Source organism: Chionomys nivalis, chromosome 4, assembly GCF_950005125.1.
Source record: "Chionomys nivalis chromosome 4, mChiNiv1.1, whole genome shotgun sequence".
Lineage (NCBI taxonomy): Eukaryota > Metazoa > Chordata > Mammalia > Rodentia > Cricetidae > Chionomys > Chionomys nivalis.
Window position 1 is genome coordinate 68,669,203 of NC_080089.1, and position 19,734 is coordinate 68,688,936.

General features: G+C 45.3%; 1 protein-coding gene across 4 annotated transcripts in view; it reads left to right on the forward strand.

The window, feature by feature from the left end:
• Rora (RAR related orphan receptor A) overlaps positions 1–19,734 on the forward strand; it is a 730,196-nt gene that overhangs the window by 699,921 nt on the left and 10,541 nt on the right. For all 4 annotated transcript variants that reach the window (XM_057766319.1, XM_057766320.1, XM_057766321.1 and 1 more), the window contains 7 exons: positions 4,467–4,608; positions 6,970–7,365; positions 13,516–13,637; positions 15,361–15,493; positions 16,289–16,396; positions 17,698–17,808; positions 19,003–19,115. In XM_057766319.1, coding sequence (XP_057622302.1) covers positions 4,467–4,608; positions 6,970–7,365; positions 13,516–13,637; positions 15,361–15,493; positions 16,289–16,396; positions 17,698–17,808; positions 19,003–19,115 — 1,125 coding nt within the window. The remainder of the gene's footprint in view (positions 1–4,466; positions 4,609–6,969; positions 7,366–13,515; positions 13,638–15,360; positions 15,494–16,288; positions 16,397–17,697; positions 17,809–19,002; positions 19,116–19,734) is intronic.

Below are 19,734 nucleotides of genomic sequence, written 5' to 3' on the forward strand. Positions count from 1 at the left end.
CAATCCGGTGCTGTAGGATAGTTGTATGCTGTGTGAAGATGTATTGTTGTGATTGGTTTAATAAAGAGCTGAACAACCAATAGATAGGCAGGAGGTAGAGGCGGGACTTCTGGGCAGAGACAGAGGAAGATGGAGATGAGTCTAGGTGCACAAAAGATGTGAGGAGACAGGAGGCGCAGAGGAAGCAGGATGGGCAGTATGCAACAGAACACAGATTAATAGAAATAGGTTCATTTAAATTATAAGAGCTAGTTTAATAAGTCTCCATTTCACTATTTGTGAGAGCTGGTCACCCAAAGGAATACCCGACTACAACCCAAACATCTCCTACCTGAGGAATGTCATGGTGACTTCACTCAAGTCCATGACGTCGAGAATGGAACTTCTCTGTGCTCTGACATAGCTCTTGGTACTAGTTAAATTGTACAATGATGTCATTTCTTTCTTGCCAAGCGTTGACTTGAGTACTGGCTTTGTCACAGGTTGCTCAGCCTTAGGAACTCACATCTCAGAGGGACCTCCTCAATGACGTCTCCAAGCAGACAGTCCTGCTTCTCACTCAGAAGCATGTGGCTTCTGCGTTAAGAAGTGAGGAAAGTACTAAACTTTCTACTGTTTCCTTCTCACTTCTCTCCTCTCTCCTATGTATTCTAAAGCTTTACTTATTTTACCAGTATAACTTCCTAAACATTTAAACTGCTTAGAAATTCCCACCCCCCAAGCAATACTGAAGTGGCTTGTCAAAGGAGACAAGGACTGAGGAGCTAGCTCAGTGAAGCGTTTGTCATGTGAACATGAGGCCCTGAGTTCCATCCCATGTTAGAAGCCAGATGTGGTTGCATTTGTAATTCCTGTGGAAACAGAGGTACCAGCCCGGCCTAATCATGAGTTCTAGGTTCCAGTGAGAGACTCAAAAAACAAGAAACAAAAACCTAAGGTAGACAGGACCTGTTGAGCAAAATATGCACAGGCAGCACCCCCAGGAGGAGGAAAGGACTTTCTTTCTGAAGATGCAGGGTTCAGTTTGGCCAAATCAGGGCCATCTCCTCAGTCTCTCTCTAGAAAGCTGCCCTGGACCCTTCCCCTAGGGAAGAGGATATTTCTTCTTGAGGATGGGACTCTGTTGTCTTGGTCCAAGAGAACGGCCCCTTCCTTGTCCTCGGCTCTGTCCTCTCTTAGCCGCTGAGCAGGCATGTGAGGTGCAGGGGTGTGTCTGCTGCCTTGCTCTCCCCAACCCGAGATGCATAAAATGCTGCATCATTCGTCCTTGCAATGCGTGGCCCGGTTTCCTCAGCTGTCCTTAATGAGACTCCAGGACGCCGCCCAGAGTTTCATTGCTGTTCACTCTATGAATGAGCCCAAGTGACTGCAGGGTGGCTGAGCGGTAAGAAGAACCAAAGGAGACCTGCTGCTTCTGGGCAGAAACAGAGGGAGATGATGGATTTCAGAGGCGGATTTCTCATGTGACCCCTACCCCACCTCAGCTGCAGCTGTAGGTTGTGATTTGATAAGATGTCTGGGCAGTGGCTACCTGGGCCAGCTGAAGGAACAAAGCTAAAGGAAAATATTAACTTCAGAGTCGATCGGTCCTGTTTCTTTACTGGTGCATGCTTTGGCTTAGGACATTCATGTAATGATGAGCCTCTGTGAGAATGGGGGGGATCTATTAAAATGGGGGCCCCTGTGAGAACTGGGGGCTGGAGAGATGACTCAGCTACTAAGAGAACTGGGGAGGAGGGTCTGTTGGTAAATTGTGGAAGCGGGAAAACAAAAGGGACGAGAGTGTTCTGAAAAGAAGCCTGCAAAATCCCTGACCTGACTTCCTGTCATGCTGGAGGTGGGATTTTGAGTGAGTCACCCCATCCTGAGAGGCGTCGGTACCTTTACTCTTCACACAAGTAAATAAACTAGAAATCTTTTTTAAAATCCCTGTAAAAGAAACAGAGGGATGGACAGTGGCTGATTCTCAGCTCAGAGACTGAAATGAACACCCATGCAGGTGACCTCTTGGTATGTCTGAAAATAGAATTTCCTGGAAAAGCCAAGAAAATATAAGAAAACTTTTTCTCACACACACACGGGGATTTAAATATTGTGACAAGGGACTGCTTTCCAAAAGGCACTGACCTTTCCTCTAGGTAGACTGAAAGAGCTGAGCGCACACACATCTGACACATGAGTTGGTCCACACAGACCCCAGTCATCACCCAGGCGGCAGATGAGGCAGCGACAGTGGATTCCGAGTGCCCTGCATCCCTGTCCGCTTGTAGAGAAGACATCTGAAAGCAAAGAGAGAAAGAAAATCAGAGTCACTCACAGGCTCACTAGGCAAAACCAGCAATTGTTGTATCTGGGGGCATAATTTCCTTAATTTCTATTACATCAAATACGTGATGCTCTCTTATATGCAAACTGGATTGCTCTGGGCTTAGTTTTATCACCTTTTTATGTTAATGCTTTTTCTAAAACATGACTTTCAGTGGTGGCCCAACTTCATTGAGTGAGTGTGTATTAGAACCCGTCAGTCACGTCGGGCATCTAGTGCTCGCGAGAGCATCCTTCTGGATGAATCTTTGTACTATTTCTCTAGTATTCCTTTAATGCTTATTCCTTAAAAGATTCCCAACTTACAGAACAAGCACATTTTGTTTCTGTCCTTAACAATTCTAATACAATATCCAAACTGGCCCCTGGAAAAATCTGCTGACTGAAGTATATCACCAATATTTTGACATTGCCTGATCCATTCTTCCTTTACTGTCTGCCCCACCAATGTTCCCTTGGAGTCATAAATCTTTTTTTAAGATTTATTTATCATGTATACAATATTCTGCCTACATGTATCCCAGGAGGCCTGAAGAAGATACCAGGTATCATTATAGAAGGTTGTGAGCCACCATGTGGTTGCCAGGAATTGAACTCAGGTCCTCTGGAAGGGCAACAAGTGCTCTTATCTCTGAGCCATCTCTCCATCCCAGAATCATCTGTCTTTATCATTAAGGAAAACTCTGAAGATGGCCATTCTTTCTCTTGTACCCTTTGTGGCTCTGCTTCACATAAACAATTCCTTACCTTACTTTTCTCTTGGCTATTTTTCTTTGGCCCAGCTTACAGTGCCATTGAAAGAAAAAAATATGTGTATGTATTATGTATGTATATGTATATGTGTGTATGTGTACATATATGTACATATACATACATCCCTAGTGCCTCTGCCATGTATTTGGAAGTTAAGAAATATGCTTCTAAGTAGCACCTGTGTTGCATAAGAAATCTATGGCAGATTAGAACATATTTTCAAGTAAGTGGCAGTGGAGATGCTGCGCCTGTGGTAAGCCTGTGGTTGCTGCTAAAAGACACTACCAACAAGCTTGCACATTTCAATCCCAATACTGAAAAACCAGGAAGTTAATAAACACACAGGCGAAACCAGCATCCTTGAGGTCAGTAGCTTTCTCATGTCTTTGCCCACCCTCTCATTTCCAACACAGCCTTCAAGACAAATGAGGAAGCTGATGATTGCCGCGCCAGACCCGTCAAACCCTAAAGGCCATGATTCTAAACACTGCTGATTCTCAACCATGAGGGTGGAGAATTCCCAGTGCAACTGATTTTTAATCAGTCCAAGTGTCATCGAACTGTTTGTGCCTACAGGCTCAGACTTAGGGGGTGAGGGATGCCTAAATGGCCAGAGACTTGTGTGGCAGAGAGAAAACACCAACACTACAGTGCACCCTGGCACACCCAGACTGCAGCGAGCCGAGTACAACCATGTTCTCCTTAACGTTGGGTGGCCTGGAGAAATGTTTATTTTACCAAAAAGCAGTCGGGGGGCTGGGAAGATAGATGACCTCATGGGTTAGAGCATGCGCTGCACAAGCATGAGAACCTAAGCTTGAATCCTAACACTCACAAAAAGCCAGGCACCGCCATGGCACCTGTCACTCCAGCACTGTGGGGACAGAGAAGGGAGGATCTCCGCGGCTTGTGACAGGACAGTCTTTCCGGGTACAGTGGGACCCTGCTTCAACGAATAAGTTAGAGAGCAGAACACCCCATGCCCTCCCCTGACCTGTGCATGCGCACACATGTGTGTACACCTCCACACACGCTCAAAATAAAGGCATTTTAGAGATACGGGTTAAAGACAAATCCTTTGGTGTCATTTCAGCAAGAACGCTGCTTTGTTTGATCGTCTGGATCATGTGTCTTTTACACAGTCAACTGGGCGGAAGTTAAAGGAAGTTTTGCATGTGTAAGGGATAGAGGATTAGGCTCTAGGGATTAATTTTACTCAAGGAAAAAGAAGTGACTTTAATTTCATTAATGGTCTCCTGGATGATTCTGCCCCGAGCTTATCCCTCCATTAAATATTAATTTAGTGGTGCTCAGTGCTTAGTCCATGGCCTTTGGTATCACCGCTGGAACGGACACTAACCTGTTCCGTATTTATAACTGAATCACAGGGCTTTTTCAGGAGAAGTCAGCAGAGCAATGCCACCTACTCCTGCCCTCGTCAGAAGAACTGTTTGATCGATCGAACCAGCAGAAACCGCTGCCAGCACTGTCGACTGCAGAAATGCCTTGCCGTGGGGATGTCTCGAGATGGTGAGCCTCTTGTGACTGGAGTGAAACAAATGCGGGGGGCTGGGCAAGCACTGCTCCTTCGGGGGAAGCCCTCTCCATCTTCCCACGTCCCCCTGGCAGCTCTCTGCCATCCACAGCACTTCCTCTATCTGTGATCTCTGGGAGTCAGCTGACTGGCTGGTGGGGGTAGACAGAGGAGTGTCTTATAGTCAGAAAGCCCTCAGATGGCCAACATTTCAGAAACTGCAGGTATGCGTCCTCTGAGGGCTTTTGTAAACATGTCTCCTGCAGGAAACCCAAGCCAGGACAAATTAAGTAGACGTAATGCTGGTAAGTCTACTGGTGTTTGGCAGGAGATAGTCCTTAGGGTAACTGGGTCATCTGGATCACCTATCAGAGTCAAACGTTTACACCTTCTAAACATGAACATAGTACAAAGTAAGGCTTGGCGATAAATGCCCTTCTTTGTTAAGAGAAGGAAGGCATAAGGACTAGAGATGCTCTGTGATTGGACAGGGGCCCATTTCAAGATCCTCCCTGAAACTGATCTTAAGTGCACCAGATAACAAGACAGTTTCGCATGGAACCGAGCCGGGAATGCAGTAGGTCCACTTTAAGGACGTCTCCGAGCACACTAGCTGACTGTCTGCAGAGATCTCCTTGGATGGAGTGGCAGCCTGCCCTTGCCTCCATCTGATGTTCTTAGGACCTGGCAGAGCCACCCAGGCCCCAGTTCACTTTTACTTCCTACCCTGGGAGTCTCTCTATGCTCCTAGAGAGGTCCAGCTTTTGCCATTAGCAGACAGGCATCTCAGACCCCACAGCAAATTCGCCTTCCGACAGCATTAAACTGACAGCTAGGTATGGCTCTTATCAGCCTACAGTTAAAACTAAAAGCTATAAATGCGCTGCTTTGAGTGCTGGTCCTTTCCATTCCCCACACTGGATGTGACTGTCATTGTATTAAGACAAAAGCAAAAGCATAATTACACCCATGGGGTGTTCTACAATGTTCTTTGTCCCTCCCCAAATTCAGTACCTTTAGGATGGCTTCTCACATGTGTATGTACATGTATACAGGCTGTTGTGGGGAAGAAAATACATTCAGCGCTTCACAAATGAAATGCCCGTTTGGCATCCAGCCCCGTCTGAGCTGTGGAAGCTCCGAGGTGGTTGCTATTCTAGCTTGTTGCTCTGTATAAAGCGCAGGACCTCCACCCTGGTGAGAAGAGTCCTCTACTGGTCAGTGGAGTGGGCTCTCGGCTTCCAGTTTCATCTCCCCTGCCTTCTGCCTCTTCTGTCACTCTGACAATGGTGGAATAAATGAGTTTGTCCCCCAGTCAGGAATCAGTTTAACGATGATCAATTAGGAAAGCGGAGTCCCTCCAGCAGGGGCTACCTCCGTGGGAGAATTCCAACCAGAAAACGGTTTCCTACCATCTAAATGAGTGAACTGGGAGGCTGCCGCAACCCTGCCACCTTTCCATGTGAGGACCCATCCTGAGAAGTATGGCAGCCACAGCCCCTTCCCAGGGGATCTTACAAGGCTTGCCACCCTCCCTTCTTGTTTACCTGAGGCTAAATGATTGCAGAACAAAGTATCACTTACTGATGGATCCAGTTCAGACCCAGGGGTGTATGCCTTAGCTACTTGGGAGGCAGAGAGAATGACCCCTTGCACCTGGGAGTTCAGGGAAAGCCTGGGTGACAGTGAAACGACCCGTCTCCAAATAGAAAATAAAGACAAGTCCACAACTGCCAGGAGGCCTCGTAAATCAGGCAGATTCCGACATACCATTGTGGAAACTATAGGCAGCCTCTCTGTAAAGTCCCAGATCCAGCTGCTCAACCAGGAAGAACTTCATTCTTGTGTAAAGACGAGAACATTTAGGGAAAGATGAGGCTTCTGCCTCAGCATACCCCATGAGTCTTTGCATCTCTGCCTCTCTGTCCAAAGACTGCAAAGTAAGGGGTGGGTCTAAGCCAGGCCATTTGATAGAGAATGAGCAAAGCCATTAAACTATTATTCCTCAGAGTCAGGCTTGTATGCCTGTAATCCCAACACTCAGGAGGCTGAGGCAGGATGATCAGCAGCTGTTCAAGGGCAATCTGGGCTACATAGTGAGACCCTGTGCCAAAAAGAGGGAGGGAGGGAGAAACAAAACAAAACATTATATCCTCAGTGAGTCTAAGGGTGTAAGATTGCAGGGAAATAAAAAGAAGGTTACCTGGCATGTATGTTGGGGGCACGTGAAGAAGCCCGTTCTTGCTTGTGGGTGACCTGCTTTTGTGCTGACCTGCTCTGAGATTTTTCTGGAAAGCTCAAAGCTTGGGAAAGGATAACATTAACTGGTTCAAGGAGCACTTTGCTTTCTCTTCCAGCTGTCAAGTTTGGCCGGATGTCCAAGAAGCAAAGAGACAGCTTATATGCCGAGGTGCAAAAGCACCGGATGCAGCAGCAACAGCGAGACCACCAGCAGCAGCCTGGGGAAGCTGAGCCTCTGACACCCACCTACAACATCTCGGCCAATGGGCTGACAGAACTGCACGATGACCTCAGCACCTACATGGACGGGCACACCCCGGAGGGCAGCAAGGCCGACTCTGCCGTCAGCAGCTTCTACCTGGATATTCAGCCCTCCCCGGACCAGTCAGGACTGGACATCAATGGGATCAAACCAGAACCCATATGTGACTACACACCAGCATCTGGCTTCTTTCCCTACTGCTCCTTTACCAACGGAGAGACTTCCCCAACCGTATCCATGGCAGAACTAGGTAACAGCCGGTGTGCATGCTGCTGCTGGTTTGCTCTGGGTATGCCCTGTGAAGTAAGAGCGGTATAAGGGACTGTCCTCTGATGGGTGGGATTTCCTCTCCACCTGTGCTGCCCATTCAGATGCCAGCCTTGCTGTTGGATTGTTCCTACAGTGTTTGCAGTACATGCATTAGTCAGGAACTAGACAGATGTATATAAGCAGCCTGTATTTCACATAAACACAGAGGAAGGAACCCAGACTGATTATTCGCTTAGACTCCAGGTATTGCTTTATGCCTAAGGCCACACACATACACAGAGTTCACTAACCAAACCTGAACCATAGATATAGTCTTGTGATTTTTTTAAAGTTTTTAAGTTGGTTGCTAAAATTTTTACATTTTTAATTGCTAAAATTTTTACATTTTTAATTGACATATAACAAATGTGTATCATGAGGGACGGTGTTACACTGCAACACCATGGTGCAGCAATCAACTAAGGGAGTTCAGCATATCTGTCACTCTGGACACTTAGCATAAAGCGAGCATTCAGAACCCTCTTCCAGCTTTTTCAGAGGGAAGTCCACATGACCATTATCCGAGCCACCCTACTATGGAGCGGCACATCCCAGTTCACTCCTCTTGCGATTCTAACTGTACTGTGTGCCTGTTGGACAGTCTCCATCACAGATCTCTATCTCCTAACCTTGAACATTTAGTTTATCATCAGTTTATCGGCTTCTTTTTTGGAGATTTTTTAATTACCATGGAGATATTTGTGAACGCCAGTAACCAACTAGTACCAGTTGAGTGATGACCCAACTGGTGGGCCCCTCAGGTAGCCAGGGTTGGCTGCACTGGCGTGAATTGTGAATGCCTGAGATGACTTACCTCTGACCTTGCCAAAATGTTTTGAACATGGCCATTGGTGACAAAACTGATCATGTTTCATATAGGGCTCACTTCGCCAAAATAACAAACAAACCCCTCCCTCCTTATCATTTGCCTCTTGGGAGATAATGACTTAGAAAGACTGGTGGCGCAGACGATGGAGATTTCCCTTCGTGTGTGTTATGCCGACGCCTTCTGCTATATTTAATCATTTTTTAAATACAGTGCTATTATTAGAAAAAGTTTGATAAGAGCCTTTACAGTTTTCGAATGATCTGCCGTTCCCAGTGCTTCTGCACACGGGGTTATTACAATCCTTTGGGGTATTTCAATTAGCAGCTGTGGAGACCAGTGAGCTCCGATGAGGACCTGGGGTGGTAAAGAGCCCGCCGGTCTGACTTGAACACAGAAACCCTCGGTTCGCAGCCATAAAGGCCGTGTTCTGTAGCTGCTGCCTTCACCTCTGCACCCCATAAAACATCCCTTTTAAATGAAAATTTATATTTCCAGGCAAAAATCTCCAAATAGAACAACGTGAATGTTCTTTCCAGTTTTTTACACAAGCATCTCTCTATGGATCTAAATTTAAACCCTCGGGAGCTGGGGCCTTTTTGAGCCTGCTCTTTAACCACTGTGCGGCACTAACGGTGCACCACCACTCTTTTGATTAGCACAGAAACCTCTGAACTAGAAGGCATGCTGAGCAGAGGTAGGTTTGATTTTTTTTTAATTTTTTCCCCCAAACTAGAACAAAAACTTTTTTTTTTTTTTTTGGTCATGGAATCTTGGTTGGCTGAAGCAAAACTGTAATGAAAATTAAATTTTCCAAACTGAATAAGGATTTGATTGAAAGCTGACAAGTTCCCACGCAAAGTGACCCGACTCGCCCCAGGCCTGCTGCCGCTTCACGGTAGGGATAGTGAACCTGCCTGTTCACCTGCCAGATATTCAATGCTGAAACAGATTCAAAGCATTGAGTCAAAGCATTATCCGTGCACATGGTATTTTGGCTAACTGTGCATAAATACTTGAATGGGGCTAAAAATGGCTGAGCTGGTGCCCCTAAGTCTCCGGACAGACCTAACACTGGTCCCCTCCCAGTGGGCCTGGGAGTCAGGGCTATAGCATTTTCCAGGATGAATTGACTCAAATAGAACCAAACTCAAAACCAAGTTAGAATTCTTCTGAGAGAGGAGATAGTCTGTCCCATTCATAGGTCAAGGCAGTTTGAGGGAGCTGAACATGGCATAAAAGTGCCAAAGACTGGCTGAACCCTCTTCAAAGCTACCTCATATGCTGTGAGATTGCCTTCACAGCCTCTGTCCTGTAGGCCTTTCTAACAAAAACTCCAGACCTCCTTGTAGGCTAAACTTTGCCATCAGAATTTAAGCAAATGGAATTGCACAATAGGAAAGTAAGTTCTACACAAACACATCCTAAATTCAATCCCATCTTTCAGGAATTATACCCACAGTATTCTGAGCAGAACAGGTCTCCATCCTTGGCTAGGAAGCCTTGCCCTTGGCATTCAGTTAGTGTGCCTGGATCATACATTCCAGATAACCAAGGTCTGTTTTATAAAGAGTGCTAACTGGGTTTGTGACAGTAGCTGTTAGCGCTTTGCTGCAAGAGATGGCTGACTAAGTAGGTGCGGGGAGACGAGAAGTCAGCTTATGTGGGTGGCGGTCCCAGCTTTGCTGTTGGATGCACAACCCACTCTGAGCCACGTTGCCCACAAGCAGCAACCAGGCCTCTTGTGCATTCACATACGTATAAAGGGTAACAAACTCGGAAGCCAGAGGATATTTGCATCAGAGCTCTGCCCCTGAACTGTAACACTTTGGAAAAGTTACTTAGCCACATTGGCTCAGGTGCCTAGCCAAAGAAATAGGAACAGTACCTTCACCTTCCTTCATCTTCTCAATATATATAATACATATTTTTTCAGAAAAGATGTAAATCCTTTGGGTCTGCACAAAGAAAGTACTGTGTAATTTTTAATTATTGATGTTATCTATAAAAATGAGGTATGCTCAGCCCAGATGGTATCTTCTAAAGTTCTATCCTACTCTGAGAGTCTGAGAGAAAATCATAGAAGCTGGGACTTCCCATGGGAGGGGTTTAAGCGCTGTTAGAAACACAGCACAATTCAAATTTGAAACGGAGATTTTCTTGCCGTTTTATTCTGCTTTAAAGTAAACTTACAGCTTTGCATTGGGCTGCATCCATAGCCACAGGCTGTCCAAGGGCAGCGAGGGGAGCACACCTGGGCACCCTGACAGTGCTGCAATGGTCAGGGTCAGGGAGGGAGAGCCACTCACTGATGCCACAAAGCAAGGAAAATAACTCACTGCTCAGCTTTGCCCAGAAAGCTTGACTCCTAACGCCTAGATTAAACACACCTCACTGTCGCTGCCTGGTCTGAGAGCCACACTGGCTTGTGAGACTCTCCTCCGCTGAAAGGGATATTCAGAAATAGTCAAGGGTCTTAAAAACATTTGCCTCACCAGATCTATTATGAACTGGAAATGTAGCTGCTGCCCCCTGCTGGCCCACTGTGTGCTCTGCGTTAGCCATTATCTCTTCCTATTGGCTGTTTTAAGAGTCCCACCTGGTCCAGGTATCCATGAACCATTTTTCAAATGCTGGGAATCGAACCTAAGGTCTTGAGCATGACAAACAAGCACTCTGCCTCTGAGCTGCATCCTCAGCCCTGGATAAAAATTTGACATGGGGCTTCCTGCCGTGCCCCTAAAACTCACTATATTACTCATGACTGGGAAGGCATGGCAGTCTTCCCGTCTCGGCCTCCAAATGCTGGGATTACAGGCATGTTACACCATAGCTGGGTCCCAGTAATATTTGTTAAGATCATCTGAAACAAGGTGTTGACTGGAATAACTGGGAAAGACATGAGGAAGAGCAGAGTGTGAGACCTGTAGAACCTCCTGAGCTTCCTTTTTTAAAAAATATGCTAATCTTGGTTTATAGTCTAGACGCTGTCCTCCATAGCGAGAGCTCTTTATCTGAGCGGAATTTCCTGCTTTCCAACACCCATTCTTTTCTTAATGAGCTAGCTTCTTCACTTCTCCTCAGGTCTGTCTCCTTGAAGTACTTTTACACTTTCTTTGTTTACACTCAATCTTTTAAAAAACACTATTTATCCAGGCTGCTCTGGTACCTGTGTGCTGCCAGATAGGGCTGTTAGGGTTTATTATGTTTCTGTGTCTCCAAAGAGACTCTAGTTTCAGATTACATTTAGGTGAACTTGCTGTTTCCACACAAACATGTGTCCTCCTGTCTGAAGGAAGCCGTGGCATGTTTATAGCATGCATGCTCTGTCACTGTTTGCCTGCCGTGGACTCACGATCCTGGGAATGTGGTTATTTTTCAGTATGATTTGATGTTCATAAACTCCTGTCAATTATTTCCAATACATTTTTTAGGCAGGATCTTGCTATGTAGACATGCTAGCCTAGAACCTTCTATGTAGAACAGGCAATCCTCAAATACATGGCCATACGCCTGCCTTTACCCCAAGAATTCAAGTTACAGACATGTACTATCACATCCAGCTTTTTAAACATGTGAGTCATCCTTCCATTCCCTAACACTGACTACCATCCCACATCACACACACTCTCTCCTATATCCATTTTAGCAGCTGTACTCCTGGTCCTCCTGGTCCAGCCTTTCTTAGTCCCAAGATGCCAAGTACAAAACTGCCTGTCCTCTGTCTCCAGATGCAATCTTAATACCTCAGCTTTCCTGGCAGAATTCTGCTTGGTCCTATTGTTATGTCATATCCCAACTCAGTCCTAAACATCCGAAATTCTTCAGAGCGTGAACCCCATTACATCATCAAGTCTGTCTGTCCCTTACAAATGTCATATGTGTTCCTTCATCCAGTGGCCCTTCTATATAGAACTCATCTCCTTCCCAACACAACTGACCACTCCTGCCAAACCTGCCCATCTCTTGGGTCCAACACAGTATCCCTCCTTTTCTAAGAAGCATTCTGCTGTTCTGTTCAACCAACCCTGATCTTTCCCTACCCTGAGATTGACTGCCTTTACCTTGTGGTGTGAGTCGCCTCGTGCTCTGTATCTGAGGTCCTGAATTACCCTTCCTGTGTGTCAACACATGCCCACAATGACCAGTTCCAGAGATATCCTCGCTATATATTTAATATCACCGAAGCTCTCATACACAGCACATGTACACATAACTGTACAGCATCAGGATGTGATGCTCGCTTTCTAGCTGTGACTCATTCCATTCTCACAGCAGCCCTGTGAACAATTTTCCCCCATTTTACCAAGGAGGAAAGCAAAGTACAGGGAGGCTAAATAACTTGCCAAGGCCATACATCTCAGAAGTAGCAAGGTCCAGGGTCTTTCTCTTCACCAAACTAACACATAGTCTGTTCATGTCTCAGCAACGCTTATCCCTAAGTTTACTAGAAAAATCAAAGGTAATGGCCAAGCCAGTATAGGTGGTGGTGGTGCACGCCATTAATCCCAGCCTGAGGGAGGCAGAGGCAGGTGGGTCTCTGTGAGTTCGAGGCCAGCCTGGTCTACAGAGTGAGTTCTAGGATAGACGGGGATATTATATAGAGGAAACCCTTTCTTGAACAACCCCCCCCCAAAAAAAGGTAATGGTCAGTTGTTATTAATGCCGGGGGTGGAGAGATGTTTCAGTCAATAAAGTAATAAAGTGCTTGTCATTACAGCATGAAGACCTGAGTTCAATCCCTAAGAAACCATGTTTTAAAAAAGGAAAAAAAAAAAAAAAACTGGACATGGTGTAAGCACAGCACTGGGGGGGGAAGAGAGTGAGGAAAGCAATTAAGGAAGACACTTGATACATGACACGTGCAAAAATTAAAAAGTTTAAATATGTACACACATACACTTAATTTCCTGATTTTTCAAAAGCCACTTTTGTCAATCATAAAAAGTCAAGAAGCGGGTATCAATCATTGTCATGCCTACAGCTCATTCAGTGCTCATCTAGACACTGGTAGAAAGCCTAAGACAAGGTCAAGCTCCTCAAGACCTCTGGATCTGATACACTTCATGCAGCTAGTGTTGGCTTTGCAGAACCTCACTCCTGTGCCCAAATACAGAAGACTCCCAGCTTGCTTGCTTAGCTACACAAAAGAAGCCAAAACTTGTCAGCACACTGCCTTCTGTGTGTTCCTTTTTAAGGCAAATGACACAAGCAAAAGAGTTGCTGGTTCCTGCTCATGGTTGTCACCTCCCATTTTCTCCACAGAACACCTTGCGCAGAACATATCCAAATCGCACCTGGAAACCTGCCAGTACTTGCGGGAAGAACTCCAGCAGATCACATGGCAGACCTTCCTGCAGGAGGAGGTTGAGAACTATCAGAACAAGGTAGAGTCAGAGGGGTTGCTCTTTCCATCGAGACAGCACTGAGAAGCGGGAAGGAAGGCATTCACTCAAGAGTACAAACAGACCGGAGGCAGACTGTCCCACATCAGATCTCTGATCTCTGCTTAAGGGCCTTACCTCCAGAGCTCATCACAATTGTCTTCCTCAGGTCCTAGGATGTGAAGGTTCAGCTGGAACGGATTTTATTGTGTTTTCTAAGTCCCTCTGTGTGCCAGTGGGAAACTCGATTGGGCAGCTCCCAAAAGTCTCCATGAGCTAGGACTTGTCCTGATGCCACAGGAGATTTTGAGGTCTAAGAATGGTTGAAGACAGCCCGTGCTGCATGCTGCTAGAGTAAAGAGGGGTTGGTTTGGGATTGTGGACGAGAACAGGGCTTGGGATGCCGGAGAGATGGCTCGGTGCTTAAGAGCACTTGCTACCCTTTCAAAGGATCTGAGTTTGATTCTCAGGACCCACATCAGGGAGCAGAGAGAGAGAGATTGTTTGTGTGTTCATACACAATTAAAAATCTTATTTAAAAAAGGAGAAGAATGAGGTTTGGGAAGGTCTGGCTATCACTGTTTAAGACTGAAGATGAGCCTGGCAGGTGGTGACCCCACTTGCTTTTATCTCTATGACACCAACCAATGGGCCACTAAAGTGGGAGGGTAAGCTGAAGGTAAGGAAATAGTAATTATCCATTTTGCCTTTGGGAAGAGATGGCTTTTGCCACTGATGGTAGAAAGTCGGGCTGGGAAAGGACCATGGAGATGGAGGTATATTTCCCCTTCACTGTTACTGGGGAGGTGATGAAAATATAGCTTCCCCTTCGCTGTTACTGGGGAGGTGATGGAGGTATATCACTGTTACTGGGGAGAAACCCATCATACCTTGCTTGGCTGTGACTACCTAGTGACAGCATCAGGACCATGTCCTCATGCGACTCTGCTCCAGGATTGTTCCCCATCACACTGTTAGAAATAACCTCAAGCTGCGGGGTGTAGTGGGAGAGCAGATGAGCAAAGCAAAAGCTCCAGGACGCTGTGATGAGTGGGAAGGTGGGGAGAGCAGCAGCTCCCTTAGTCTGCCTCTGAGGACAAAGTCACCCCATCACCCAAGCCACAAAGGAGAGCGAGCAATGCAATGAGAGCTAGCAAGCCTTGTGAAATAGGATGCCACCTACTGGCTGGGAAGCCTCCAGAGTTTTGATGTCATTTTGTCATTTCCGAATAGAAGACAATTTGTATAAATGTGTGAAACAAAGATGTCATCTAGCTCAGCAAGTACAGACCACACACAAAAAAGTACTTGACACCCCTTTCCCTCCACACCCGTAAAGAATAGGTAAACTCCCTAAAATAAATGAGCTGCTTTTTAAAAAAAATCCTCCACTTCCTGTGGAGCCCAGGTTAGAGCAGTGATGTATATTGCTCTCCTGACTTGTCTTCAGCTGTTGGCCCCACATGTTCATAATACCCCTGACTTTCTACCCCCAACTTCACCACCCCCATTCAATTGCCTTCAAACAGTAAGCCAGGGATCTCGGGAGGCAGAAAGGATATGGAAGCAGGCTTTTAGAACCTAAATAACAGAGACAATTTTTTTTTTAATCCTATAACCTTTTTTTAAGCCATTTCCAAAGAAAGCTTTTTACAAACTAGGAAGCTAGCTAGTGGCACTAGGGTTCCCAGCTAGTATTATGTTAATGTGTCTCCCTCCTTCACAGCAGAGAGAGGTGATGTGGCAATTGTGTGCCATCAAGATTACAGAAGCTATCCAGTATGTGGTGGAGTTTGCCAAACGCATTGATGGATTTATGGAGCTGTGTCAAAATGATCAAATTGTGCTTCTAAAAGCAGGTACGCGCTCTGCAAGGGAATCCTGCTGTCACTTCCCGCCTGTTTTCGCCTGCTCGTTAAAGAAATGCTTGCTAAGGAAGGTGTCAGAGCCATTTTCCTCAGTGATAAAAGCTCAGGGTTTGCTTAGCAGAAACTGAACCCTTTTTATAAAAGCATTTTAAAGATACGTTCAGCAGGGCTGGACAGGTGGTCCAGTGGTTAAAAGCGCTGGCTGCTCTTGCAGAGAACCCAGGCTCAATTCCTAGCACCCACATGGAGGCTCACCACCATTTCCACCAGTTCCAGGGGATCCAATCTCTTCTGACCTCGGACACCAGGCATGTACATGGTGCACACATATACATGCAGGCAAAACATTCATACATATCAAGTTATTTGTTTAGGTGGTGTGTGTGTATATACACTTTTTAAAAGATGCCCAGGAAGCATTCCTTCCATTTTCCAATTCTTCTGGGAGGAAGGTTATACTGGGAAATATTTGCATCCCAAATCTTAGCATCCCCCTTCGGGCCCTCATGTTGAACTGTTGGGAAGGTGTTTATGAGCTCAAAGAGTTGTTGCTAGGCTGGATTGTTGAAATACATATGCAAAATGTTCCCCAAGCTACCTTAAAACTCTACAGTGCTGTGTGAGTCGGTCTTTATTTCTTCTGCCGCTTGGACAGAGGGCTAGTGTGACTGATAACATGAGAAGCCCTGCCTCAGCCACTGTGCCATCTCAGGAAGGCCTCTGTGTTAACACCTCAGCAGGGGACTGAGATCACGGAATAACGCTAAGCAATCCTCCCGCATGCAGGCTCTCTGGAGGTGGTGTTTATCAGGATGTGCCGTGCCTTTGACTCTCAGAACAACACCGTGTACTTTGATGGGAAGTATGCTGGCCCCGATGTCTTCAAATCCTTAGGTAAGGAAATCTCATATTGTTGGCTCGGTAAATGGGGGTCATGTTCAGGGATGTGGCTGGATGGAAGCTCTTGTTGCACAAAATAAAACTGGTTATTTGGAATCTAAATTAAAGGGTGATACACCTATCTTACTATCTGTAGCTATCTGCTATAAAACAGTCTGCATGCAGCAAATAATCTTGTCTACATCATATGCAAGCTCACGTTCATTTGTCGGTTAGCCATTTGAGGGCCTTTTGTCTACATCACATGTAAACTCTTTGTTGGTCGGTCATTGAGGGAGTTATCACATGACCTCTCAATACCCCTTCCAGGTTCAAGTAAATGAGATTTTCAATGAACAAAGTGTTCAGTATACTAGAGAAAATATAATCCATATGTAAAAATGAAGCAAAGCTGGAAAGGCTCACCATTCCCGGCCTCTCACTGTAGCCATTTACAAAAAGGGAATATAAACCTCAAAAAAGTCCAGTGAAGCTGAAGAAAACTATGGGATATGCATCGTAAATATGTCCTTTTGAGTTTCTGTTATTTAAACAATCAGAATGTTGCCATTAAGAAAAACAATGGGCACCCAAGACGTGTTGCCTGGCTTGTTTTAACCGTGAGCAGTAAGAGGTTTACCTAAGTGCACCACAGGCCCTCCACCATTCACAAATACTAACCAATTGGCAAACCTGACAAAACAGAAACAAAACTTAATTCATCGTTGGCGGGTTGAATTATTTTAGGAGACTTTCACATTATTTTCAATTTGATTAATAGTTAAAATAATTACACCACCAGCCTGAACCTGAGTATCCTAGTCAATAGGGCATGGCAGTTAGCCAGTAGCCATTAATCCTGTTTATTATAAATAAGGCTTCTGAAGTCAGACAACCTGGCTTTGAATGTCAGGTTGTGGCCATGGGTACATCACTTATCTCTTAAGTTTGTTTCCTCGGCCCTATGCTAAGAATGTTATTCAAGTAGTTATCTGCCTAGGAAGCCAGGACATGTTCTCATTACTGTGTGGGGGGGGTCCTGATGTGGAGTTAATGGTGGTGGTTAGGATACTACTGATAGTGGAGATGATGCTTTGTGATGATGGTGGTAATGATAATGGTGGTACCAGGAGATGTTACCAGTGATGGTGCTGTTGGCTGAGCCATTTTCTCTTTTAACACTTCAGACTACTCAACTAAGAAATGTTCTTCCTATTTCATCTCATCTCCAACTTCCCCATCTCTCTTCACCTTGTTCTGTATTCCTCTCCTAGGGTAACCACCAACATCCTAAACTTCCTTTATTTTAATCATAGGTTGTGAAGACTTCATTAGCTTTGTGTTTGAATTTGGGAAGAGTTTATGTTCTATGCACCTGACTGAAGATGAAATCGCATTATTTTCTGCATTTGTACTGATGTCAGCAGGTAAGAAAAATCAAACCAAAATACAACAGTTTCTGACATATGCAGTAAAGAATGTTTTCACAAGCACAGGACTTTAACACGTTATCTAATATCTGTGGGGCTTCCGAGAGCAGCTGCCACCCTTATTCAGCTTAAAGTTTCTCAAAGTATACTCCCTCTACACAAACACACACGACTCTTTTCTAAAGACCTTATGGGACTAAAGAGATGATTCAGTGGATAAGCGTACTGGCTACACAAACATGAGGACCTGAGATCCGATCTCAGCACCCACATTAAAAAAGAATTACACACAAATAAGAGCAACCTTAGCACTAGGAAAGTGACTGGAGGACTGAGGGCACTTGCTAACTGCCAGACTAGCGCCAAGTCAGGGAGAGACCCTGTCTCAAGGGAATACAGTGGGGAGTGGTAGAACAAGACACCTAATGTCCTCCTCAGGCCTCTACAAACATGGGTGTACACATGAACTCCTCTCTCACACACACATACACACAGAGAGAGAGAGAGAGTTCATGATATGCAGGTAAAAAATTTTAAGAAGTAATAGTTTTATAAATCTTAACCAGCACTAACTCCACATACCAAGACAAAGGAGTTCATAGAATAGAGTTGTTCTTCTTGATACCAGTCTCTAAGACAGTGTGCCTCTATAAACACTGCCATCCACAAGTCTATCTGCCTCCAACCTGCTTTCCCGGTAGATCGGCCTCTTGGGGAACAATCCTGTACTCAGAATTCTCACACAAAGACATTCCTAAATAACAGCCCTTAAGTCATTTGAAATTCTACTGACAGTTTGAGTTGCCCTGGATTAAAAAGCAGTTTTACATTTGCAGAAAGGCCAGCGGGACAAGTGGGGTAGGGCCTGTAAAAAAATTATCACGAAAGCTTGGGGAGAGCAGGGTACTGTGGGTTCATGTGCAGTCATTGGGGTCTGGCCCTAATGTAGCTGGTCTTTAGAAGTGCAGCCTCCCTCCATCCCAGGACCAGATGCAGCAGGAAGAGTTAATACCCTGCCCTAGATGTCAGAGATTGTCTTTGCAGCCTGCAGAAGCAAAGTTTCAAAGAGGGAAACTGGCCCGTGAGTCTGAACACACATCATAGCACAGGAACCAGTGTTTTGGTCAGGAGGAACAAGGGTCTGAAACAGTGTTGAAGGAATGGCACTGAGCTTCATTTTCTCATGATTAGATCGCTCATGGCTGCAGGAAAAAGTAAAAATAGAAAAACTGCAACAGAAAATTCAGCTAGCCCTTCAACACGTCCTACAGAAGAACCACCGAGAAGATGGAATTCTAACGAAGGTAAGGTCCACTATCTCCTGGCATAAATCTTGCATAATCTGGCATAAATCTCTTTATAAGTCACATGACCAGCCCAGAATGTATTAGCATGGCATGGGCTACTCGCTCAGAAAGTTCTGTTGGGCCAAAACTCATTACTCAGGTTAAAATGTATTTGTTGTAACTGATCATGAAGTTTCCTGCAGTAACACAGCAATCTGGGAAAGCGTCATTTATTACAGGTGAATTATGTGTATGGGCAGAGCATGTCAGATGCTATGGAACTGCAGTTACAGGCAGTTGTGAGCTGGGAACTGAACACTGGTCCTCTGCAAGAGCAGTACGTGCTCTTAATCACCGAGCCGCTTCTCCAACCCAGAAAGACCTTTTTCCTTAAAGAATGAACCCTCTCAGAAACTTCTTCCTGCTCTTTAAACTTAAGCATAGAGCAGGGTCAACATGCTGCTCAGTAGGATCTTTGAATTTAGATGGAGGAAGCAGAAAAGGACTAAAAAAGATAACTATATATTCCAATACTGGGTCTCTTAAACTCATTAGTTATCAGCAATAAATCTTTGTATTTTATCAGTTTCCTATTTCTGGGCTGTATTAAAAGCACGAGGTTCCATTTTTGCTAATT